Genomic DNA, 25,305 nt, shown 5'->3' on the forward strand with positions numbered 1-25,305 from the left:
ACGTTAATGTGGCCCATCAGGATGGTCTGAGTGATGACCTTAGGTTGTTCAGAGAGTCACAGAAATAATGGATCCCAGTAAAGGTGGTACCTCAAGTGTTTGGGTTTTTTCTGACTTCTTTTATGGAGACAAAATTCACATAAAATTCATTTAACCGTTTTTAAAGTGTACAATACAGTGGGTTTTAGTACGTTCACAGTGTTGTGCAACCATCATCACTAACTCCAGGGTGTTTCTGTTACCCGGAGTAGAGCCCCCTTTCCTGTCAGCAAGCCCGATGTCCCTTCCCTCCCCCAGCCTCTGGAAACCTCTCGTCTGCTCTCTGCCTATATGGATTTGCCTGTCTGGGCATTTCTCCTAAATATATAACCCGTGGCCTTCCGTGCCTGGCTGCTTTCACTCAGCATGTTTTGAAGGTTCGTCCATGTCCAGCACGTGTCAATACTTAATTCCTTTTTTGTGACTAAATATTCCATTGTATGGATAAACCACCTTTTATTTATCCGGTCATCAGTTGATGGACATTTCAAATGTTTATTACTAATACTCCAGCTTTCTGGTTCTGTCATTCCAAACCACGGCACCCTGTGTTACGGGGCAGAGCATACCAAAAACCCCGTCTGTTTGGCCACGACTCAGAAGGGTTCCTGCAACCCCTCTGGACGAGGTAGGGCCTGTTCTTTGGATGAGAACCCTGAGCCTTAAAGATTGGAGACCGGTGGAAGACCCTACAGATTACAGGAAAACCGGGGATTTATTATTCCAGATTCAGGGGCCACCGGGCCAGGCTAAGGAAGCCTGTCTTTTGTAGAGCCAGATGCTCCGCAGCTCCGCCGTTTCCTCCCAACCCCTCCCGAGACCCGCGTAGGGAGCGGGCCAGTCAGTCTGGGGCTCGGGCGGGGCAGGGGGACGGGTCCGCCCCCCGCCGGTCTCTCCCCGCCACGCCGCGTGGCGGCGTCCAGCCAATCAGCGCCGGGCGTCCGTAGTCCTGGCAACAGTGGCGTCCAAGCCTGCAAGCCGCACGTCTCTTGCAAACTTGGTGTCACTGTTTTTCTGGGACACCACCACCCCCCGCCTGCGCGCGCGCAAGCACGCACACACAGACACACACATCCACGCACGCCCCCAGCGCCGCGACCATGGACGACTCCTGTGAAGAGTACGAGGATCAGAACCAGTCGCTGCTCGGTAAGCTCCCGGGAATCAACGCAGCCCACAGGAAGCTCTCACCCCTGGGTGGACGCGTGCAAGTGGGGTGAGGGCTAGGACGGTACCTCATTGTGCCGTCCCTTCTCTGGGTGCGCGGTTGCCAGGGAGTCGGCGGCAGGTCTTGGGTGTTTCCCAGACTTCCGTGCCTCGGCTGGAGGAGCGGGCCGGAACCAGAGGCCCAACCCGTGTGCCCGGGAAAGGTGTCCAGGCCCTCCAGCTGGCCCTCATTCTCCGCTGGACGTTAGTGTGTTCGGTATTGGAGAAGAAGCATGGAGAAGACCGTCAGTCTTCCTAAAACTTCTGGCGATAGCCTGCTGAGGAACACGTCCTTGCCAAACACTGCAGCTTCAGAGATGAAGGACAGATAAACGGATAATTACAGAGGAAGAAGGGGTGAATCTTGGGTCCAAGAGTGACATCCAGGAGTAAGAGATCTGTTAAGTGCAGAGGATGGGGAGGAACAGTTCCAAGGTCCTGGACGAGATCTTTACACTGGGGCTTAAGTTAAGGATACAAGGAGTTCTCCAAGCAGAAAGGGGAGGAAAGGCATTCCAGGCCAAGGGAACAGCATGCATAGAGGCCCAGAGACATGGTATCTTCAGGAAACTGCTGGTAGTTTGAGTGTTGCTGGAGATGAGAGGCAAGAGGGATCAGAAGGGACAAGATCACAAGAGATCTTGTGAGCCAGGAGATGGAGAAGCCTTTGGGAATGACAGGAGTGGACTGGGAGTGTCAGCAATGCAGAGACTGAATTGGCAGATGCAGAATGCTGGGAGTGGGGAGATGAGATAGATCTGCAGCTGTCCCAAATGCCCACGCCAAAGATCTGGGAGGCGAGGGAAAGGCACCAGGCTAGAGGGGACTACATGGACTTGGGGGTTGATTGGATGGGGAACTCAGAAAGAGCAATCAAGGATGATGCCCAGGTTGGTATCCAGGGGGACCTGGGCCATCCATAGAGATAAGGAACTGATCGGAAAGAACAGGATAGGTGGGACAGGGACACGGAGACAAGTTGAGACTTAGTTGGTTGTGTTTGAGATCCCTGCAGGCCATACAAGTGGAGATACTTTAGGAGCAACTGTATGTAGAAAGTTGGAGCTAATTCCAAGTCATAAATATCAGTATGGGTGTCCTCTGCATATAGACGGCCAAACATGAGAGTGGAGACTGGAAAAAATCAAGAGAGCCCAAGTGTAAGCCTGGAAGCCACCAACTTTTGAGGGGTGGGTAGGAAAATAGAGGCCCAAGAACAGGGGGCCAGAGAGGTAGGATGGAACTTACAGAGAGATTTGAATCAGAGCCAAGAGAAAATGAGGGAATTTCAAGAAAGAGTTGAATTGTCTCCAGGCACCTGAAGGGCTGTCCCAGAAAAGAGGCATCCGTTTTCTGGGGCATAAGTGGGGAGGACTTGGACCAGGGAGTAGAAATCTCAGAGAGACAAATTCTTGGTCAATATAAGGAAGTCTTTTCTAGCGGTCAGAATTAGACATCCACAGTGTTATGCATAGAGCACCCTGTCACCAGAGGTATACAAACAGAGGCGAAGTCTGCAGGGGCAGAGTAGGAACAGTTCCCTGCCCTGGGCGGGCAACGGGACTAGTTGGCCTCTGAGAGCTTTCCTCACCAATCCTGCAGGAACATTTTCACATGGTCTCCCCACAACCACGCAGTGACCTCTTTATTATAAGAGCCCACCCCGCTTTCCTATCAATGGACACAGCACCCCAAAGTCCACTAGGATGCAAGCTCCATGGTGTGGTGGGCACACAGCCTTTGAGAGGGTGGCCAGGGTGACTTTGCAGGGGTGACACCAGGCTGAGAACTGTATGATGAGGAGGGCTCAGCAGGGGGAAAACTTCGGGACTCCCATGCCTTTCCTAGGCACAGTAAATGCCAGAACCAATAACCAGGACGGAGCTAGGAGAGCTGGACACACAGGAGGGAGGCTAGTGCAGCTGGAGCAAAGTGAGCAAAGGGAGGAGGGAGAGTGGGAGGAGGTTGGGGGGGGAGAGGGGCTGGGCCTGGGGAGGGTGGCTTTGTAGGCCAGTGTGAAAGAGGGTTGTTTATTCCAAGAGCACTGAGGAGCCATGTCAATGAAGCCATTGAAGGGCTTCAAATGGGGAAGTAACCCTCCGGCTAACAGCAGATCATGGATTTGGGGTTGAGGGAGGGCACAAGTGGAAGAGGCGAGACCAGTGAGGAACATGTTTTGAACGTTCCTGTGGTCTGCAGGGTAGTTTAAACCCCTTAACCTGGCATTTGAGATGACTCCAACTTTATTTCCCATTAATGTCTTCCGTCACATTTAACGTGCTTCCACTCTGTGGAGCTGTTTAGTAACCCTAAAGTCCCTAAACTCCACCCTGATCCTTCCCCATGCTGGCCCCTCTGTCCCTTGAAACATCACCCGCAATGTCCCTTTCTCTGTGATGACTTCCCAGACCCTTCCATCAGCATTTCTCCCCCGACTGAAAGCACCTGTAACCCCTCTGCTTACCCCGCCTTGTTCTGTGCCAGGGCACTGCCAGCGCCAAGCATTGGCTAATTCTCAGTAAATGCCGTTTGGATGAGTGACTAAATTCTCAGTGGTACCCAGCATCTTGTCTTCAGAGAAATGATAAATGGAGGGCTGAGAGGTGCTTACTACTGCCCACACTGATATATACATACTTTAATTATTTTTTGACTTTGAAAGGAGCACATGGGCATTGTAGAGACTTAACAAATGTTCTGAATGTTCACTTTGTGCCAGGCTGGGCACTGGGGAGACCCAGAAACTAAGACACAGTTCTTGCCATTGGGACAGTCACAGGATGTTGGGAAAGAGAACCATTTTCATCCAGTAAAATATGGTAAATGCTGGGGGGTGGGGTGAAGCCTGGGGCCTGTGGAGACCCAGACACACACAAGAGAGGGGTTGGGATGCTTCAGGGGACAGTGATGCCTGAGCTGAGCCTCAGAGACTAAATAGAGAATAATCAAGTGAGGCAGAGGAGAGAGAAGTGCATTCCGGAGAGGCAAGAGTATGGTTGGTGGGTGGCTGGGAGGAGGGACCAAAAGGAACCACAGTCAGCTTAGTTTGAGTACAAATACACGGTGAGGCAGAAGGGCCGAGGGGAGATGGAGAAATCAGAGGGCCTGGTGGGTGTGGGTGGGGCAAGTGGGCCAAGTTAAGGAGATTGAACTTTATTCTGGAGAGGCAGTTGGGAGCAGTAGAAGGGTTTTAAGGAGAGTTTTGGTTCTAGAAGGAAAATGATGGTGACAATATTTTTTAAAATAACGTTATATCCCTTCTGAATTTTAGAATATTCCATACTTGTTGTTCATTTGACCTTCATAACGGCTTCAGGAGGTTGCTAGAGCAGAGTTCATAACATTTTAAACATAAAAGAATGGAAAGTCAGCAGGATTAGGTGACCCTCAGCCTGGGGTAATATCAAGTAATGGCTAAGAGCTGAGTGCTGGGGCCAGGGAAACCAAAGTTCATGTCCAGTTCTGCTACTAATCAACGGTATGACCTTGGGCCTCTCTGAGCCTCAGTGTCCTTATCTGTAAAATGGGTGTAATCATAGTGCCAGCTTGTTGGGTCTGTCCACTTGTCATTCACTCACTCACCAAATATTTACTGAGATCCCACTCTATGATGGCACCGTGGAGGTTCTGGGACAGCAGGGAACAAGAGAGATAAGGTCCCGGTTCACAGTGTATTGGAAAAAATAAACATCAACCAAGTAATTTCACCAGGGGTTTCAAATGAAAATGTCTGCCTGAACCAAGCCCTTAATAAATGAAATGAGCTGCCTGTGAGACAATAGGGAATGGTGGGGCCTGTGGCAAGCTGCAGAGGGCATGCCCCAGCCTAAAAAAATGCAAATTGGAATTTTTTTTTTTTTTTGCAAATTGGAAATTTTTAAGCAAACAAATGTATTAAGCAAGACAGGACCCTAAGCTTTATTCAGCATGAGGGTTGCCAGTTTGCAGCCCTTGATTTACATATGTATGATAATTGGCCTGAAGGAAAAGTATCAGTTGTGATATGCAGAGGTAACAGGAGCCTGGAATTGGAGAGGCAACATTTGGTCTGAGACCCAGAGAATGAGGAGGAGGTGGGAGGGGATGGAAGGGGGAGGGAGCATTCCCGGCAGAAGGAGCCGCATGTGCAAAACCCTTAGACTGGACGGGGCTTGGATCACTCAGGGAACAGAGAGAAGGTCAAGGCGTCTGGACAGAGCAAGGAAAGACAGGCAAGTGATGAGGCAGGAAAGGCTGGCAGAGGAAGGTCATAAGACTTTATTTTGAGGGCTATGAAAAGTCATGGAAGTATTTCAAAATGGGTAGAGGGTGAGAATTTTAAAAAATAATAACAGTGCACTGACTATGAACAAAGCAGCTCTAAACTGGACTGATTCTAAACATCTCCACCACTCAGTAAGATAGGTACCATCATTATCCCCATTTTACAGATGAAGATATTGAGGCCCAGAGAGCGTAAGTGATCGTGCCGCCAGTCAGCAGCAGGGCCGAGACTCAGACTGGAGCATTTTGGCTCCAAAGCCTCTGCTCTTGGGCTCAGCACTGGGCTACCTCGGATGATCAGGCCTGACCAGAATGGCATTTTTAAAAGATCATTCTGATTGCCAAGGAGTATTGCGGGGTGGGAGTGGGGTGGGGTAAGATTAGAATCTAAGAAGGTTAAATGAGAAAGCATATAAACCCGTTAGCAAGAGCCTGCCGTTGAGAGCGTCCAGTCACGGTAGATGTAATTATTTTCATCATTATAACAAGGCAAGGATCGAGCCAGGCCTGGAACCAGCTGCCCTGATGCCCAGCCTGGTGCTAGAGCATTTTTCCTTCCTGACTCCTTCAGTTGGCACTCATCCTGAAAGGGACTCCCCTTTGAACCCTCTTTCCCCAAGGGCCCTACCAGTCTAAGTCCTTGGCTGACGATGAAAATGGCAGCAAGGGCTCCATCTTCAACCCTGAACGGGTCATCGCCCACTGCTTCAAGCGGTTCAAGCAGAAGGACTTCCACCTGCCTCCAAGTCCCCGGCGGATCATCGTCTTGCCTCAGAAGGAGGCTCCGATGCCCATCAATGCCCCGCCCCAACCCCAGGCTCCTCCCCAGCCCACCCCCAGCTTCAAAACCCTGGAAGTCAGGGAGGTCCAAGAACAGCCAGAGGACCTGAAGGCCTGGCTGAGCCAGAGGCTGAAGCTCCGGCAGGACCTGGAGTCGTTCAGCAACACAGAGAGGTGGCTGCAGAGCAAGCCCAGGCTCACACCTTCAGAGGCCAAGGTCCTACACAAGATCCACAAGGAGCACAAGGTCCAGCCAATGGCGCAGCAGGCTACTGCCAAAGCCACCAAGGTGAGCAGCACCCTCGGCCAAATGCAGACACTGAGGGTGTTAGGGGCGTGCTGTGGTTTCATCCGCTCCAGTGAGGCAGGATGGGGACTGCTTACTCCTACCCTACCCCCACCCCAGTCCCAAGGGAGCAAGCAGAAGTCCTGGAAGGGAGGTGCATTTGTTATCCATTGCCACATAACAAATACCCCAAGGTGACTTAAAGCAACAGCTGTCTGTTATCTCACTGTTTCCTAGACTCAGGAACCTGGGAGGAGCTTAGCTGGGTGGCTCTGGCTCGGGCTCTCATCTCAAGATGCTGACCTGGGCCACAGACATCTGAAGGCTTGTCAAGGCAGGAGGACCCCTTGCAAGCTGGCTGTTAGCAGGAGGCCTCAGCTTCTGGCCACATGGGCCTCTCCCAGGGCTGCTCGAGGTTCTCACCGCAGGGCAGGTGGGTTCCCCCGGAGCGACCAGTCCAGGGGAGCAAGGAGGGGGCTGCGGTGCTGTCTCTGACCTCGTCTCAGGAGGCCTCAGTTTCAGGAGTTTCACACCATCCCCTCCGCTGTGGTCTGTTTGTCAGAAGCAAGTCACTAAGCACTGCCCGTGCTCCAATGGAGGGGCGTTGGGCTCCACCTTAGAAGGGAGGACAGCTGAAGAATTTGTGGCTATATCTTAAAACCACCCTGGGAGGAATCAATCCTGGCATTCATCTGCAGGGCATTTTAAATACTCATTTTTCATTCATTTGTTCATTCGTTTGCTGAGGGTCTCTATGTACCAGCAGAGGCTCACAGGGCTACTATGAGGACTGCAGTTATGAGGTTGGAAGAAAACATTTTATAAATTTTTATGTATTTACATATATTATATATATATATTTTTTTCTTTTATAAATATGAAAACAGAAGTTCAGCAAGGCCAATAAACTGTCCAAGCCCATAGACATAGTAAATGGCAACTGCTTGCCTCTCTGTGACATTTCCTTGCAATTTGGCACTTGAGATTTCTCCCATTTCAGATAAAGTTGGCATAAGAGATAACTTAGGTTTAAACCCAGCTCTGCCACTTCCTAGTATGATCTGGGCCTCAGTTTCCTCATCTATTAAATGGGGGTGACCCACTGTACCTACTTCCTAGGGTTCTGTGACTTCTAAACAGATTAATTAGATGAGACAGTGCCTGAGACAGTGCTGCACACACAGTGAGCACTCAATAAATGCCATTTTTATTGCTATTGCAGTCTTTCTGGGGTCATTTGGGTTGGCCCCCATACTCCAGAGTCAGTCCTTGGTGTAATTATAGTCAAAACCCAGATTTCATGTGTCTAACACACTCTTTCCTGCCAGCAGTTCAGCATCTATGTGTAAACTGTCCTGCTTATCTGCTGTGTGACCCTGGGCAAGTCTCTTCACCTCTCTGACCCTTTTTCCTCATTTGTAAAAAGAGAAAGTAATACCCAATACCAAATTCATAGCAGTTTTTTTTCATTCAGCAAACAATTACTATCTACCTGCCAAGGGCCCGGGGATTTGTTCACTACAAGGGTGGGAGGCGGAGTATGCAGCTAAATAAGGCGTGGTCTTGCTCTCAAGGCGTTCCCATGTTAGTGGGGGAGGCAGGCACAGCAGAGTAATGGCGCGACTCCAGGACACAGGGGGACCCTAACTAGGACACAGCAAGGCCCTTTGTAAACTGTCAAGTGCTGCACCAAAGTGAAGGAGCATTATTCCTGAGCAGTCTCCCTCGGTGTCTGAGGGGGACGGGCTCCAGGTGCCCTACAGGTACCAACATCCAAAGATGCTCAAGTCCCTTAAAGAAAGTGGCGGAGTATTTACTTATAACCCACACACATCCTCCCTTATATTGTACATCATCTCTAGGTTACTTAGGATACCTAATGCAATAGAAATGCCATGTAAGTTGTTATAAATACAATGTAAATGCTACATAAATAGTTGCCAGCCATGACAAATTTAAGTTTTGCTTTTTGGAACTTTCTGGAATTTTTTGGGGGGGGTACTTTCCATCTACAACTGGTTAAATCTGTGGATATGGAGTCTGTGGACAAATAGTTGTAGTTCACTCATATAGTTAGTTCATATATATATTCACTCATACAGTTCACTCACATAGAGTGAGGCTGTATTCCCGTTCACCTGGCCTCGGAGGGCTTGGACAGGTAGGGAGAGAAGGAAAGGTATTCCAGGCAGGAGGCCCAGCAGGAACAAAGGCTGGGAGGTGGGGGGCATGGGAGCCCCCCTGGGCTCCAGGCAGGGGCATATATGTTGGTCTGCTGACAGCCCCGTGGGATTATATACTGTCTGATCTGACAGGAGAAATGTGGGTAAGAGTGAAATTTTAGTTCTCATATTGTCCAAGCCTCTGGTTGCTGATGGGAAATCGAGGCCCAGAGAAGGAAGTCTCCCAGGCGGACCACGGCCGGAGACACCTGCCCGCAACCCAGCACTCTGCCCTCCTCCCTGCTGTCTGCGCAGAGCGGCTCAGCCTCTGTCTCCCCCAGTTCTCTCCAACTCTGGGGATCCCGTTCCATCGGCCTGTCTCCCCTGAACTCTCCCTTCTGCCCCCCATCTTGCCTCTTTCAGAAGAAAAGCTTCCAGCCCTCCCGCCAAGTGCCCCAGCTCCGTCTGCCCACCGCCTCCGCCCTGTTGGCCTTGTACTCCCACCTGCGCAGCCGCAGGATCAGGATCCTGGAGCTCTTTAACAAGGCGGGCCGGTGCGAGAACCAGAGGATCTCCAGGGAGGAGTTCATCAGGGTTCTGAAGTCGGTAAGGGCCTCCCGGTCCCCCCAGGCTGGCCCCCAACTGCTGCCCGCCCCCTCCCCAGGTTCTGCTCCACCTCTCAGCCTTATTACTCGTATAGCCAGATTGAAACATGGCTTAACCTGAGGCCCCATCAGAGCCCTAAGGCCACCCCTGCACTGGTCTGACCTTGAAAGGCCCTACCTGAGTGGGAAGTCTGTGGAGCCAGCCCTGTAAGCGGCCAGCTGCTTGGGGAATCACTGTCTGGTCCGTGAGACCCCAGAACTGGGCACAGACAGAGCTGGGTCTTCAGTCCTGCCTCTAGAACCTTCTAGAGCTCCTCAAACTGTCACTGGCATGTGACTCACATAGGGTCTTGTTAAAATGCAGCTTCTGTCTCAGTGCTTCTGTGTAGGGCCCACGATGCTGCGTTCTAACAAGCTCCCAGTGATGCTCACGGAACTGGTCCCTGGACTACCACACTTTCACTGGTTATTCAAAATTTCAAATTCATTATAGGTAAAATTAAAAATCCAGTTCCCTAGTCACATCAGCCACATTTCGTAGTCACATGTGGTGAGTGATTCCTCCAATGGATCCCACAGACAGAGAACATTCCCATCGTGATAGAAAGTTCTATTGGTCTGCTAACTACGGCCCAGGAGTCAAATCTAGCCTGTCTCCGGTTTTTGTAAATAAAGTTTTATTGGAACACAGCTACACTCATCTGTCTGTGTCTCGTCCTGGCTGCTTTCATGCTATGAGGGCAGAATTAAGTGGTGATGACAAAGACCACATGGCTCCCAGAGCCTAAAATATTTACTATCTGGCCTGTTTTAGAAAAAATTTGCTGACTCCTGGTCTGAATGAATTAAGATTTTGTATATTTTGAATACAAGATAAAAAAAAAACTTTAGGAAGGTAAATGCAACATCTTTCATGGTCTTAAATCATCACCATTTTTCACACTATCTTTTTTTTTTTTTGACATGTAATTGTCTGAACAACAGTTCAAAGCATTTAAAACAGCAAAAAGATAAAGGGCCATTAATTAATATAACCAGAAAGATAAAACATTAAATCCTTTAGCACCAGGAGAGTTCCGATGTTCTTTAAGGAAAGCTCAGTGAACAACGTCTCCAGAAGCTGAAGCTGAAGCTGAAGAACAGAGTTTTCTTCCTTTTAAAATTCTTCTCAAATATTCGATACTGCTGGCAAGCAAGATACTTTCCCAGAGTTGCTCACTGTCCTCAAAAGGGTAACATGCATGAGATTTCTGATTCTATTTTGCTTCGGTTAAGGGAGGCTGTGTCCCTCATTGGCAAGGATGATAGACATGAAATCCTTCCTCCAGTCCAGCATGAGAAAGCCGCTGTTGAGATTAGAACGGAGTGTGGAGGGAGCCCAGAGGAGGAAGTAACAGACTCACATGGTGACATGTCTGGACTGGGTTTTGAAGGAGGGGTAGGAGTTTTTCAGGCAGAAAGTGGAAAATGCCTGAGCAAAGTCAGAGGGTGAGAACGTGTAGGGTGTGTTCAGGGCCCGGGAAAGGGCTTTGAGCTCCTGTGGCAGAGACCTTGCACGTGCGTTGGGAGTGGTTGAGGAGGAAACTAGACTGAGAGGTGGGGCCAGGCTGGGAAGGCCTTAGCCGTCCTGGCAGGATGTTTGGGCTGGAGCCCACCCATCTTAGGGCTTCTCTCCTCAGGTTGAGGTCCCTCTGAAAAGCCAGGAGGTGGAGGATATTGTGATCTATCTCAGCTCCCTTGGGAAGGACAACAGCATTGCCATGGGCAGCCTGGCCAACACCTACCAGCAGTGGTCTTTGGCTCAGCAGAAAAGCACCCTGGCAACTGCAGCAGAGTGTACGTATCCACCTCCGCCTGCATGCCACCATGTCCCCATCCTGGGAGCCAGCCTGGCGGAGGCGCCGTGGCTCACCTCCGGAGTGTGCTCTCCAGCTCTGGCTTACTGTCGGTGGGCCAGGCCCAGAGGTCAACCACGGAGTGGATATTCTCCTGAGTGGCCAGCAACTGTGTCCATTCAGAGATGAATGAGGCCCAGCCTTTGCCCTCAAAGGAAGATTGTCAGGGTGGTCTTAGCCCACCAAAGCCCATCTGATAGGCTGAGAACTGGGCCAAATGGCAAGCCTTCCCATCTGTGTGTGGGTCCAAGGCCTTCCTACTACTAATCTACACAGTATTGATCAAAAGTTAACTAAAACTCAGAAACCAGAATTAACACATGTTTCAAGTTTACAGGAAAACCTACTTTGGTATTCTGCTATCAGGGATATTAGCGGGGCTGCTGTGAACAGCTAGATAGGTTGTGCACGGCTTAAGGTCCACCTGGCAAGCTGTGTGCTTATGAAGCCACGTCTGTCCAGACAAAGCACAGAGGCACATTAGAAATTCACCAGCCATAGCTCCGTCTATGAATTTACAACCCAGGGTGCATGTCATTTCCTTATAGCTAGAGTCGTTGTAAAAATAAAAATTGAACTATAGGTATAATTAAAGCCCTCCCTTGACCGCCATCCACCATTCCGGAGCCCTCCCCACATATAACCACATCTTTCTCCTTCTAAATGAAACAAACCTTGCTTTGCCTCACCCACCAGGTTGGCAGGAATTTAATTTCAGACATGTTTGCGGGGGCGGGAGCGGGAGCCTCCTTGTCCTCCCTGAGGACGTGGTAGAGCCGGAGGAGGGCAGCAGAGGTGAAGATCTGGGTCGGGCCTCTGGAGTTCACAGTCACATGGGGCTGGGTGCTCAGTGTCCTCACTGGTTGGTTCTTTTGGAGGTGGCTCCCTAGACCATCCCCTCCTTGGTCCCACAGTTCAGAGGGCAGATTTCCCACCTCCAGTCTCAACAAACCTCTGGGCCGAGGCCCCGTCCCCCTAGGCAGGGTCTGCATCCTCTCGGAATCCCAGGGAACCTGAGCGCCCCACAGTAGTGATCTCCACACCTTCTTGGCTCTTGCTTTGCCTAAAGGGGCAGCAGCAACAAGAATCTGGGCGCCCAGCTTACAAGGGAGAAGGCGACGGCATTTGGGGGTGCCCCTTGGGTTGCAAAGACCCACAGCATTAGCTCATTTTCTCCTGTAAGTCCCTGGAGGTCAGGGCTGCTACTCACACTTTGCAAGGAGGAGGCTGAAACTCAGAGAGGCTGACTACTTGTGGTCAGGTGGCAGGGCCAGGATTGCATTTCTGCCCCGGGACGGTGGAGGCCTGAACTAGGGCAAGGGTGATGGATGCCCCCATTCGTTTTGGTCTCTGTTGAACACCTTCTACGTGTCAGGCACACTTCTGGGAACCAGGAACACAGTGCCCCCGCCTTGAACGAGCTTCTATGTGAAGGGTTAGCCAAGACGATGTCCAGGAGTGATGAATGCTCTAAAGACACAGGACAGAGTAGGGGGAGGTGGTCAGGGAAGGCCTCTCTGGAAGGGGTCAGCCGTCGGAGCTGACACCTGAGTGACCAATGGGGAGCCGGTCTGGGGAGGGGCATCCTCGGCAGATGGAGGCAGAGCCCTGAGGCAGGAAGTCTTCAGGGCACAGAAAGAAGTGAGGGAGGCTGGGAGGAGTGAGTGAGGGGCGAGGAGAGAAGGCGGGGCTGAGCCTGCGGGGCCTGGCAGACCAGGGAGAGGACCATGGGTCATAGTGTGAGTGCCGTGGGAAGCCAGGGTAGAGTTCTGGGCAGGGGACGAGGTGATCTGACTGATGTTTTTTAAGGATCCTGTTGGCTGTTTGGAAGGAGGATGATGGGGATGAGACTGGCAACAGGAAGGCTGGGGCTGTGCTGCAGGTGAGGGAGGAGGCGTCCTGCACGAGGAGGCCATAGTGGAGATGGAGGAAGGGACACCTTCAAGTCGCATGTCAGACGGTGGCACTGACCAGACACGTGGGCGCCTGCTTGGTGACACTGGTTAACTGCTTGTCTGACTCCCTGGCCGGGTGCCCTCTCAGTTCCTCCTTCCTTCGTCTCTTCCCTCCGACCCCAGATTATAGATCTAGCAAGCATGGCGTCTCACCGCAGAGTCCGTCCAAGAAGCAGAAAGTGAATTTAGCCCCAGGGCCTCCCAGGATGGACCTGCTGACTGTACCCATAGTCGACACCAAGGTGGAGGCACGACCCACGACCCTGGAGGAGATGGAGGAGGTCGGCAAGCGGTACCGCGAAAGGAAGCGGCAGAGCAAGGTACCCCCACCGACAGGGGAGGGACAGGCAGGAACGGGGCTTGGTGACTGGACAGGCTGGGGCTCAAACCGCTGCAGATGCACCACCTTACGGCCGAGAGAGCCCTTGGGGGTGGGCTTCCTTACCTCTCTGCCCACTGTTCTGTGTACAAGAACAATACCTGCCTCACAAGGTTTCTGGGGAGACGAAATGAGATGATGTCTCTGAAAGTGTCGAGTGCCCTTCCTCCTGTTCTTTGATTATGACTTGGCATCCTGAGACCTGGGCTGCATCTTTCCTCACAGCTGGAATCCAAGCACCTGGCCTAGGGCCTGGCACCGAGCAGACATTCCAGAAATACATGGTGGGTGAAAGAAGGGAAAACTGATGACATGAACGAATTCATCCAATCAGTATTTCTCAGACGCCTGTGATGTGCCAGGCACTGTTCTGCGTGCTGCCCAGAACAAAACAGTCCAGCCCTCAGGAAGCTGACAGTCTGGTCAGGGAGGCTGACAAGACTGACGTAATAGTATATATCAATAAATATTTTCTACTATATACTTTCAACAGTTTAAAATTATATATAATAAAATGTCAGATACTGGTAAGCAATATATTGGCTAAGATCTGATTCAGTTGCTTGATGAGAAAAGCCAAAATTTTAGAGCAAGGACCAGCAAACCTCCCTATAAAAGGCCAGACAGTAAATGTTTTCTGCTTTGCAGGCTGTGTGGTCTCATGAGTGTGGTTGTGTGCCAATAAAACTTTATTTATAAAAACAAGTGGTGGGCCAGGTTTGACCTATAAGCTGTACTTTGCTGCTTCTGGTGTTAGAAGCTTTTTTTTCTTCCTTATAAAGAGATAAGAAGGCCAGAAGTGGCTGCACTCCCCAGGCCTGTCCTACCTTGTCCTGCCGTTCTTAACATGTGGCCTCCACCCCAAAGTCACAGGAGGCGGCACCTAATTTAAACTCCCACGCAGCCAGACACGTGAATGGCACGTTTCAATAGGGCGCCTCTAGGGCCTACGTTTGCGTGATACAGTCACGTGTGCACGTCCGAGTAAGGGGCTGCGCATGCGCTGACCATTCGGCTAGGATGCCCGTCAGGGGGTCACCTTGACCACGTGTGATTTTGCTCCCAAGTCGCTGACTTCAGAACGTGCCACAGCCCCTCATGCGGGCCTCGGGGTGGCGGGGTGGGGAGAGGGGTGTGAGGAGCAGTGAGCGCCGGCCCCTGCTCTCCCCGCAGCTCGCCATCCCCTCCATCCAGTACTCCGAGTGCTGCCGCCTGGTGCGCAGCGGGAACAAGCACTTTGACGAGCACTGCCTGCCGTCCACCATCCACGGGGACATGACGGAGATCATCAACGCGACACGCAGGGACTGCTTTCTGGTCTACCTGCAGTGCTGGAAGCTCTGCAAGGCCTTCGGCCTCCCGCTGACGGAGGACATCCTCGTGAGAGGTAGGGGCCTTGGTGGCCGGTCCTCGGAAGGTGCCAAGGGGGCCCAGAGCGAGGGCAAGGGTGGCGTCCACCTGAGATGTGTCCTTTACACCCAGACAGACCACTGTGGCTGCAGGGGGGACACTGGGAAGAAGGAACGGGTGGGGGGAGGAACAGCCCTGGTTCACGGTTGCGCTTTTACAGCCCTGCGGGGCCGCAGGCTTCACAGGCCTGGAGGCCCGGGTTCCCCAGCCCAGAGCAGGAAGCGCCAGGGCCGGGGTTCTGGGTGCGGGAGCCTGAGGTTGGGCCTAAAGGAATAATGCCAGTTTCAAAGAGGGAGACTGACTGGAGGCAGTAACCACTATGACGCATCACGTGTCCCCAAACCACGTCTCTAGGCCAGACCTGTTTCTTGGTTTTTCTGTGACACAGAGGGAAGAACGCACCAGGAGACAGGTTCTGCTAAGGCCCTTGGCTCTCTGCTCAGACTTGGAGTTCTGCTCAGTTGAGACAGGACTCAACCCCTGGCCCAGTGTTTCTTTGTTTTTGTTTTGTTTTTAATTATTTTTGGCTGGGGGGGTATTAGTAATTGGGTATTTGTTTATTTAAATGGAGGTGCTGGGGATTGAACCCAGGACCTAATGCATGCCAAGCACACTACCACTGAGCTATGCCCCCACCCCCACCCCCGCCCCAGTGCTTCGTAAGTTCTGCAAGAGCAGAAAACTGCTGTCGACTGGGTCTGACTTAATCTAATGGAGTCTCAGGTGACCCCCCCACCTTCCTCCTCTTGGGACTCCAGGCCAGGATGCCCCCTGCAGAGTGGGGTGTGGGGGCCGCACGCACTCCGTCCTAACTGCACCCAGGCCTCTGGGCCACAGCTGCCTGGTTCTGAATGGGCGCCCTCCTCTGCCTTTGGGTTAGCAGTTCCTGACAGTGCACTGCAGTCCCCACACCACCACTGGGGGATCCTAGGGGAAGGGTCTGAGGGACCCTCTGCACTATTTTTGCAACTTGCTGTGAATCTACAATCATTTAAAAGTAAAAAGTCAAAAACAGGTATATAAGAGAAAATCCTTTCAAACAAAAATGTGAATTAAAAAAAGAAAGTCCCCCTCTGCCCCAAAGACTTGGGGTGGGGAGGGGTCTTGAACTCACAGGCGTGTTTCTCTTGCTGCTCACAGCCCTGCTGTACCCAGGGGACAAGATCATTTTTCAGAAGGACCAGGTGCGCCCGATCCGGCAGCCAGGGGGCTACTACTCAGACCTGAAGATCCTCCATCAGAACCTGACCCTGCTCAGATCTCAGGGCGTCCCCGAGCCTGTGGCTAAGAAAACTGACAAGCTGAGTGTCACATCGCTCCCTCCCTGCCGTTTGCTCCTGCCCCGTTGCTGTCCCTTCACTGCTGGGACTTGGGTGTCACATTGTGCCAGTGTCTGTGCCCTAACCTGGCATGTCCAACCCAGCTGGTCCACAGACTGGCCAGTCCTGGGTGTCACCCTTGGCACGGGTCTCTGCAGTCTCCCACCTCACTCCCATGCCGCTACCCTCCTGACCACACCCTACCTGATCCCAAGCTTTCTGGAAAGGGTTTAAAAGAGGGATTTCTTAGAGATACGCAGGAGGCCCCGTCACAAATTGTGGGCTGGGTGTCAGGGGCCTGGCAGAAGACAGTGGTGGCAGCCCTGTCTCTGCCCTGCCTTCTCCAGCAAGAGGTGGGCTTGCAGACCCCTACGAGGAGAGAAGAACTCTGCAATGGGGCCTGCCCCTGCCCCTGCCCCTCAGATCAACCCGAGTCCTCTCTAAGAAAACGTCCTCCTTTAGCAGGAGGAGACTCGTGGGCAGGCTATGAGCCAGCATCAGTGGTGACTGCAGACTGGAGGGCAGGAGGCATTTCTGCAGAGGGAGGAGGAGGCAGCTGACTAGACAGCATGATGGGGGAGGGCCCAGGACCTGCCCACACTGCAGATCACTGCCCACTCCCCAGTGATGGTGTGGCCGGAACAGCTTGGGTGGGATGCAGTGAAGCTGAGTGGAAATCAGACAGGCCACGGGTTACCTGGACAAGTTACTTCACTCCCCGAGCCTCAGCATCTCCATCTGTAAAATGGGTGTAACAGTCCCCCCAACACAATAGAAATGCATGTAAACTTCTTAGCAGACAGTTAGCACTCGAGCCATGAGTGTTGTTGTTGTACCCTCACTGTCAGGTTGTTTGCAAATGCAGGAGTGGGCTAGGTCTGCAGGGGGGCCTGTCCCCAACCCTGGTTGGGAAGAGCTGAGCACAAGCTGGGGTGGCTGCCCCCAGTTCCTGAGCCATGAACCTCTGGAACCTGAGAAAGTGGCTTTTATCCTGCTCAGGGGGTCACATTTGGAAAGGACAGAAGTCCCCCAGGGCAGGGATGAACTGATTTCCTTGGCTACTGTGTTGTGAAATATTCTGAGGCCAGATGCAGGCTTGCTGGGAAAGAGTGCTGTGCGCGATTAGTGGTGTCTGCCAGACCTGAGGCTGGGGCCTTAGCTTTCACCACCCTTGTCCTCAAGGTTAGATTCAGCTCCGGGGGCAAGTGGGAGTCAGGGGCCCCCAAAGGATTCATACCAGTGGGCACATCTCACAACCTCCCAGGAGGTCTCTGTGCCTGGAAATGAGAACCCCGAGGCTCCACAAGGTGGGTGACTGGCCCCACGTCGCCCAGCCAGCCAGGTTATGAGCCCAAGGCTGCCATCCTGGGCTTTGACTCATGGACTGTCTGTCTGACCCATGGTGGGGGACTGAGAGATCCACAGGAGTGTGGGGGACAGAGTCAGGGCTCCACCAGGTAGAAGTTCTCCCTTCAGGGCTCTGGTCTGGACTTTGAGGTGGGACCCCTGTGGCCCGAGGCCCCATGGACCTGGATTTCCCCTTTCCTGACAAGATACCTCTCTCTCTCCTTCAGTAGGAAAATGCCAAAGAGAATCAAGAACATACCGTTTAAGGAGTTTGAGGAATTCACCAGGTCTGTAGCAATCACCCAACTCGGGAAGGGGCAGGGGGGAGGTGCCAGGACTCTGCACGCTGCACAGTACACGGGGTAGCACAGAATCTGGGACTCAGGGCCCAGGGGCTGAGAAGCAGTCAAACAACACTTAGAGTGCCAGGCAGGTTTTCCATGTGTTAACGCGTGAATCCTCTCAACAGCCCTGTGAAGGTACTCTTAGCATACCCATTTTACAGAAGAGAAAACTGAGGTACAAAAGGTTAAATATCTTGCTCAAAGCCACACATCTGTTAAGAGGTGGAGCAGGGATTTGGACCCAGCTGTGCTGGCTCCAGAGGCTGTTCTCTGAACAGCACATTAAAATGCCTTGGTGGAACAGATGGGGTACACTGAAGAGTCTGGGTTGAGAGGCAGCAGATGGGAAGTCAAGCCTGCGCCCTACCCCTTGCTGGCTGTGCGGCCTTGGGGAAATTACTTGGCCTCTCTAGGCCTCTGGGTCCTGGTTGGTGAGGCTGAGCAGACAACAGTGCCTACCACGTGGCACTGTGGGGAGGACTGTGGTACCAGAGTGCGGAGCACGGTGCAACCCCTCCACTCTGGTCATAGTGGGTGGGCCCTGCCAAGAAGGAGCCCTGGCCCCTACCCGTCAGCCGGGGTGATTGTCCCTGTGTCTTCTTGTTCTCCAGGAAGCTGAAAGCCAAGATGCCCAGTGGTCCGCAGCTAACCCATCCCAATTTCTTCTGGCCGGGTCACCTCCTGGACAAGCTGCAGCTCTTCCTGCCCACTGTGACCGTGGACCGGAGCCTGGCACTCTTCAGTTGTGTCCAACACCGACCCCAAGCCTACTCGGCCACCTACCGCCCCAACCACTGGTGGCCCATTAAGGACATGCACTACATGACCTACGGCTATTACGATGCCCCCAAGATCTACCACATCAACTAGAGTGGCCCAGGTGTCACCAAACCTAGCCATCCTGGGCCTGAGGCCAGTGTAGCTAGCAGCCCGGAGCTACCTAAGAGCCGGACAAGAGAAGTCATTTCAGTGAGAGGGTCTGGGCCAGCTCTCTCCAGACCCAAAGCGTCCAGCGTCTCAGAGGGCGAAGTGTCAAGGGAAAGATGTGGTTCTCAGTGTTTCCCTTTCCGGATCTCTGTCCTTTCTAAATAAACCAGTTGGAGTTTATGTCACCTGTGACCCAGCTGATGCCATTTCTTGCTCAGGAACTGTGGCCAGAGGGGTGTTGGAAAGCGGAGGTCCTAGCCTGGGAAGATACAGCAGGCACTTTCCCTGGGGTGATGACAGAGATGCCAGCATGGCACCTCCAGCCTCTCATCCTGGGATCTCGGTGCCCACGGGGAAGCAGCAGGCAGTGTGGGACCCCTGTGCCCTCCCCCTGAAATAGTGGCAGCATGTCCCTCATCCCCCAAAGACTGAGCCATTTGGGTCACTACTTCCAAACTTCTTGGGCCTTTCACAACTGGAAGCACATTCTCTGGTTTGTGAGCCATTCACCCACCTGACCCCCTCAAGACCCCTCCTCATGACCCACACCGTGTGGGCTGCCGTTAGCCCAGAGTCTCGCATCAGCTGACTACCACAGCCTGCAGACGCACAGGACCCGCAGTCTCAGCCCTACTGCCTGTCACTGTGATCTTCGGCCGATTCACTTCACACAGCCCGCTTCACTTCTGAGTCTCCTCAAACTCCCCTTCACGGTCAGAATCTCATCAAGGAGTGCGTGGTCAGCACCCGCTGCCGTCCCTCCTCAGCCATCACTCAGTCCAGAACACCATCCACTTCAGCCCCTGGAACTGCTCTACCAAAGATCACTGGTGACATGACAACCGTATTGTGTTCGGATTGTGGAATCAAGGGGCGTTTTTTTTTTTCTCTCCTGAAATTTGATTTTCACAATAATCTTAAAAACAAAAGCTTAAACAAAACAAACCAAGAATGACAAGGCAGTCTAGCCTTATGATAAGAAGTGTGGATTTTGGCGTCAGATCTCCAAACTTCACTCTCCACATATGTAAAATGGGGAAACTAATAGAACCTCTTGGTAGAAGTGTGCGAAGCCCATTGAATGATAGCTGTTATAGTCTCATTGCTTTTTGCTCTATAAATTCACGTGAGGAAATTATTAGGAAGTCGCTGTTTTGTTCCTCCTGGCCACTAAGAGGCGCACTTTGCAAAAAGAAAGGCGGGCGGAAGTCATCTAAAAACTGGATTATCCTGCGTAGCGGCGGCTTCAGTTCCTGGCGGAAGTGGATACCCCCCCCAACCGGGTCTTGGAAGCGCAAAAAGAATTCCAAATTTTCTACGTAGTCCCAACGACAAGCATGAAAATTTTCAGTGCTCCTAAATATCAAAGTCTAGGAAAACACAGATATCCGTCGACATTTTTCAATGTTATTTCTCTGAAGTGTCTTTAGTTTCTTCAAAGGACCAATTAGTTTCTTCGAAGGACCAATTGCCGAAAGTGCTCGCCTTTTCCCTGCCAGGACCCAAAGGTGAAGTCCCATCAGCCCCCGCGCACCACCCCCCTCCCCTTCTCTTCCTCGGCGCTACCTACGGAGGTAGCAGCCATCTCCTAGTCGGTAAGTTTTAATCTTTGGCCATCCACGTCCCTGCAGTCTCCATCTGGCTCCATCGCTCCCTGCTGAGGAGGCCTGTCCTTCCGAGTGGTCTTCTCGGTGGGCATTGTCCTTGTCGGCTGGCTGGAGCGCGTACAGGGACGGAGCGGAGCGGCCCGCCGGGTGATGGGGGTTCGCTTCCCAGGGCCGCTTGCCTTCCTGTGGAGGCCTCCTGGGGTCGGTCAGAGCTGCGGACAACGTGTTTGAGCCTTGGGGCGCCGGCGCCGTTTGTGGCCGAACTAAGGGGGCTCCTGGGGGCCGTGGAGGACCTAGGGGTTCTGACCCTGGGCTCCAGCCCTGGGATCACCTCGCTCAGCGATGTCTGCCCACGTGTATTCTTTTTCTGCTGCTCGGTGCTCCCTCCCCTCCAGTTTCTGGCCCTGGAGTTGCTCCTGCGGCGAGACCGCCAGAAAAACAACACACACCCAAAGTCGAGCTGCAAGTCGGCTTGTTCAGTTAACCGAAATTCTGGGAGCGGGGCAGGCTCTCTGGTGACGTGAAGCAGCTTCCTGGTCTTGGAAGTCATTGAGGGTGGGGGTTGTTCGTTTATTGAACACATTCATTGGGTACCTACAGTGTGCTGAGCAAAGAAATTGATGGCCGTGAAGAGAACAAAAAGGGTGCTGCAGTTGAAAAAAATAGGGCAGCCGGAAAGGCCACGTTGAGGAAGGTCACTTTTTAAAGTTGGTACTCGGATGATGGCGGAGTAGAACAGTGTCTTCCGAGGCCTGGAGACATTTTAGAAGCACAGCACAGTTTTGTGTATGTTTTGAGGGTTTTAACGGAGCGGCAGCACTCCGGGGGAATTACACGGTTCTCTTTACTGAACCTCTGCTTTGGTCCGGGCACTGCGGGTGGGCCATTTGCAGTCCCTCCATTTTACAGGGGAGAAAACAGATTCAGGTTCGTGTAGGTTGCCCCAAGGCCTGCAGCGCTAAAAGGGGATTGGGCCATCTCGGGGTTGGGACACTTTGTAGAATGGGATTTACCAGTCCTTGGTGTATTTGTCCTTTGGGGTTAATTTGTTTTAGGTCACCTGTTGACATTCTTTCTTGGTTTTGAGTGGGCGAGGTGACCCCTAACCTCCCAGGATCGCGTCTGGAGAATGGCTAGTGTTCTGCCAGCTTCGGAGTCGGGAGGGAGAGCAAGGCTGGCAGAGGTATACCCATTCCATTCCCAGTTTGCTCAGTAGCTGGTGATTGGAAGACACTCTGCAACAGTGTTCAGGTCCTGGGCGAGAGAGCCTGTTTCCAAGATTCGTCATTGACGTCCTCTGCCTTTTTCTTGAAGGCATCATGGCCGCCCTCAGACCCCTCGTGAAGCCCAAGATCGTCAAAAAGAGGACCAAGAAGTTCATCCGGCACCAGTCAGACCGATATGTCAAAATTAAGGTATATGGCCCGAGCTGGAACTGTGTGTTGGGGTAAAGAAAGGGATTCCTAAAAAGGCTCTTGGGCTTCTGAGATCACCAGCTCAGGTTACATTTGGCAGATGAACTGGTCTGTGGTTGGTGGAAGAGCTCTGTAGAAAACCAGGTGTCCCTGAGTTTCCCATACTGGCACTCGGTCTTTTGATGTGTAAATTGAAATTTAAATGACGGGACATTTGCCTGTCTTGAGATGTCTAGAGGCTTATATTTGTATTATATTTCTGGTGGCCTCATGAAGTATAAGAGATTATCCTCATTTTATAGAGGATTGAGTTTTACTGAGAAAACTTAGGTGTTGAGTGTGCTGTTGAAACCCATGCTCCTCATCTTACCACACAATCCTCTCTATGGAGTCTGCTGCTCCTGCTTTGCATAGAAGGCTGGTGCTGGTCAAATGCAGGAGTCCCTATTCTTTTCCAGCAAAAAAAAAGGTAGCGAAATCCTGTTACCCAAAGACAGTTACCCATCTGGCATATTTCCTTTTCATCTGCTCCACTTCTTCTCCAACAGGAAGAGTTGGCAATCTCCACGGACACTAACCATGTGTTTTCTTTCAGCGGAACTGGCGGAAACCCAGAGGCATTGACAACAGAGTGCGCAGGAGGTTCAAGGGCCAGATCCTGATGCCCAGCATCGGCTACGGGAGCAACAAGAAAACAAAGCACATGCTGCCCAGCGGCTTCCGCAAGTTCCTGGTCCACAACGTCAAGGAGCTAGAAGTGCTGCTGATGTGCAACAAGTGAGTTGGGCCCCGCCTCTGGGTTCCGTGTCAGAAACCTGCGTGTGTGAGCAGTTTGGGCAGGACCCTAGACCTGTTAGAATGCACCTGGAGGAGCCGTGTATTCTCAGGAGCTTGGAGAATGCTTGTTGGGAACTTAAGAATGTTCTCTTTGCTGAAGAGATGGTGGCGGAGCTGGGGGTGGTTGTCCTGAAAAGTATAGAGACTCAGGACCTGGAAGGAGGAGTAGTGACCTTGCCTACACTGCAGGCCCTGTGATGGTATCCTTTGGCCGTCATTTTCAGAACATTGTGTGGGGAGAAGGGGCGTGAAATTCAGCCTCAGACCTAAGGGCCACACAGGTGTCTAAAGAAGGTTACAGGAGAGGAGTTGCTGCCTGAGGCGGAGGGAGGTGGGAGGGTACACAGTTGTAGGGGTGCAAGAGGGCATGGAGGGGTCACAGCATTACTTCCAAGTGTTTTGAGAAAGTCTGACACTTGGTGAGCTCTGCGTGTAAGAGGCTTGGTCCGCTCAGGCCCAGTCTGTAGGGCAGTGGGATGAGAAAAGATTCCCCGTGGGAAGTGGTTCGACACAACTTCAGTCTGGGTTGGAGGCAATGCTGTCTGGTTAGGCAGGGGACAACTTTTCTTCCCTTCCTGTTAAACAGAAGCTAAAAACTTGGGTTTTCTAAGAAATTACGTGGAGAGAGGGTGATGAACTAGTGTGTATGTAGGTTCACAAAGATCTTTTACCTATACTAATTGTAGACACAAGTCATAAAAATAAACAAAACCATTATTCTCACTTTTGGTTGAGTTTCTCTGGGTCAGAAATTTAACCAGGTGTTGAAATGCTGGAAATATCCTTAAGATAAGGATGAGCATAGCAATTGATGGTGGATGCCCAGACCACAGTAAGAAGATTGATTCAGAATTGTGCTAGAAAGATGCAGGGAGACACCTTCTGTGTAGCAAGGGTGACTGCAGTGCGTGTGTTGCTGGTTGCCACACAGATAGTCTTTTTTAATAGTAGCCTGGCAGTTTGTATCAAGAACCATGGAAATACTTTGAATCTGTGGTCAAGTTTAATTCACAATTATCCATTTCTGGGCACTTACCCTTAAATAATTGAAAAGCAGGGGAAAGTATAAGCTGATCATTGCAGCAGTAACTCAGCAATTGGTCATATAATTGGGGAGTGGTGAGGGTTCAAGCACGGGGTGGGAAGTTGTGCATATATTAAAAACTGTTGTCATGGATGGAAAATGCCCGGGTAAAGAGGAAAGTATTTAAAATATGTACAGTGTGATTGCGATTATTGAATACACACATGGATGAAGACCTGGGGAGTTTTTGAAAAATGAAAAGATAAAAAGTGTGATACAACTTAAGTCTCCTTGAAAACAAAGATTAGGGGAACATTTCCAGATACTGAGCTTGAGTGGACTCCTTCTTATAAAACAGAAAAAGTTCTTTGGATTTGCTTGTCTTTTGCTGTGAAGCCATTTTCCTCTAGAGTTCTGAAAAGAACTGTGCTTGTTGCCTTAATGTAGTTACTCTTTAGAGTCTTCTCTCTCTGCTGAAATTTCTCTGGGTGGAGTGTCCTCTTAATCCACTGTTGATGGCGTCATAAATCACTTCCTTACTGAAATGTGCTCACTGGGCCAGTTGTCAGGCTGGGCTGTGGTGTGGCTGTGAAGGAACCAATGAGTTAGAACAGGACTTGGCACACGTGCTCAGGAGTGTTGGGTGTTGCCACTCCATGGGTGACTTCAGGCAGTGTTACTTTTCAACTTGAATTTTGTTTGCGGGAAACAAGTAAAATGTTTATGGTCTGGGCCAGGAAGCCCTTGGCTTACTCAGACTTAAATTTTGCTCTTGGTTACTTTACCAGGCTCCCTGAAGCTGCCTTGAGCTGGGCAGATTGGCCCAGGGAACTGAGGGAGAACCTTTGAGCCTGGAGTCTGGGGTTGAGCCATCCTGGCCTTGCGAGTGACTTGGGAATTTTCACTTCCACTTGGTGGGCCTTGGTTTCCTTGTCTGTAAAAGGAAGGTGATACCTGGATTGGAAGGCTGCTATGAGGGTTAAATGAGAGGGTCACTGCCCGGGAAACTTCAGAACCTTGCTGCTGGTACCATGGAGTTAGGGGAGTCGGGGTTTGGGGACATGCAGGTCTTGGTCAGCAGCCCCTTTGCCCAGTGCTGTGGCTCTGGAGAAGTGACCAGAGCCACTGCCTTCCTGGTGGAGCAAATGAGTGAGTACCCATGGACCAATTCTATTCCAGATCTTACTGTGCTGAGATTGCTCACAACGTCTCCTCCAAGAACCGCAAAGCCATCGTGGAGAGAGCAGCCCAGCTGGCCATCAGAGTCACCAACCCCAGCGCCCGGCTGCGCAGTGAAGAGAACGAGTAGCCGGCCTGTGCACGTTGTATTTGTGTTAATAAAACCGTGAAACTCGGCCATCTGGTATTTCCCTCCTTGGTTTTACTCTTCAGTTTCTTTGACAGCTTGTGACAAGAGATTGTTCTTTTGCCTGTTCATGCTCTGGAACTTTCTGTCTGGGAGACTTATAAAGGATTCTTGCCTCTTCATAGGGCACTGGCTTGAG

The 25,305-nt window shown here is 51.7% G+C and overlaps 2 protein-coding genes and 1 non-coding gene across 4 annotated transcripts; all 3 read left to right on the top strand.

Moving 5' to 3' along the window:
• Positions 1–1,008: 1,008 nt before the first annotated feature.
• EFCAB12 (EF-hand calcium binding domain 12) lies at positions 1,009–19,102 on the top strand. The gene is made up of 9 exons (XM_010953083.3): positions 1,009–1,188; positions 6,129–6,577; positions 9,160–9,342; positions 11,021–11,177; positions 13,315–13,511; positions 14,744–14,957; positions 16,121–16,280; positions 17,874–17,933; positions 18,602–19,102. Exons 1-9 carry the CDS (start codon positions 1,140–1,142, stop codon positions 18,858–18,860), a joined length of 1,728 nt encoding a protein of 575 aa, XP_010951385.2. The 5' UTR covers positions 1,009–1,139; the 3' UTR covers positions 18,861–19,102.
• Positions 19,103–20,395: 1,293 nt separating this feature from the next.
• On the top strand, positions 20,396–25,157 carry RPL32 (ribosomal protein L32). Of its 2 annotated transcripts, none has more exons than XM_010953081.3 (4): positions 20,396–20,512; positions 21,839–21,939; positions 22,535–22,716; positions 24,980–25,157. In XM_010953081.3, the coding sequence occupies exons 2-4, from the start codon at positions 21,844–21,846 to the stop codon at positions 25,107–25,109; spliced, it is 408 nt and encodes a 135-aa protein (XP_010951383.1). In that variant the 5' UTR covers positions 20,396–20,512; positions 21,839–21,843; the 3' UTR covers positions 25,110–25,157. The 2 variants fall into 2 exon arrangements, with proteins under 2 accessions (XP_010951383.1, XP_010951384.1); XM_010953082.3 differs by having other exon boundaries at positions 20,468–20,608.
• LOC123616315 (small nucleolar RNA SNORA7) lies at positions 21,629–21,770 on the top strand. Its single transcript, XR_006724302.1, has one exon. It is a non-coding gene; the product is annotated as a small nucleolar RNA SNORA7 (small nucleolar RNA).
• Positions 25,158–25,305: the final 148 nt, after the last annotated feature.

The sequence above is a fragment of the Camelus bactrianus genome, chromosome 17, assembly GCF_048773025.1.
Source record: "Camelus bactrianus isolate YW-2024 breed Bactrian camel chromosome 17, ASM4877302v1, whole genome shotgun sequence".
In the NCBI taxonomy this organism is placed as follows: domain Eukaryota; kingdom Metazoa; phylum Chordata; class Mammalia; order Artiodactyla; family Camelidae; genus Camelus; species Camelus bactrianus.

Coding starts and splice junctions, on each gene's coding strand:
- RPL32 (XM_010953081.3), top strand. CDS start 21,844: ATGGCCGCCCTCAGACCCCTCGTGAAGCCCAAGATCGTCAAAAAGAGG. Junction 21,940..22,534: donor ACCGATATGTCAAAATTAAG/GTATATGGCCCG, acceptor GTTTTCTTTCAG/CGGAACTGGCGGAAACCCAG. Junction 22,717..24,979: donor GTGCTGCTGATGTGCAACAA/GTGAGTTGGGCC, acceptor ATTCTATTCCAG/ATCTTACTGTGCTGAGATTG.
- EFCAB12 (XM_010953083.3), top strand. CDS start 1,140: ATGGACGACTCCTGTGAAGAGTACGAGGATCAGAACCAGTCGCTGCTC. Junction 9,343..11,020: donor TCATCAGGGTTCTGAAGTCG/GTAAGGGCCTCC, acceptor TTCTCTCCTCAG/GTTGAGGTCCCTCTGAAAAG. Junction 17,934..18,601: donor GAGTTTGAGGAATTCACCAG/GTCTGTAGCAAT, acceptor CTTGTTCTCCAG/GAAGCTGAAAGCCAAGATGC.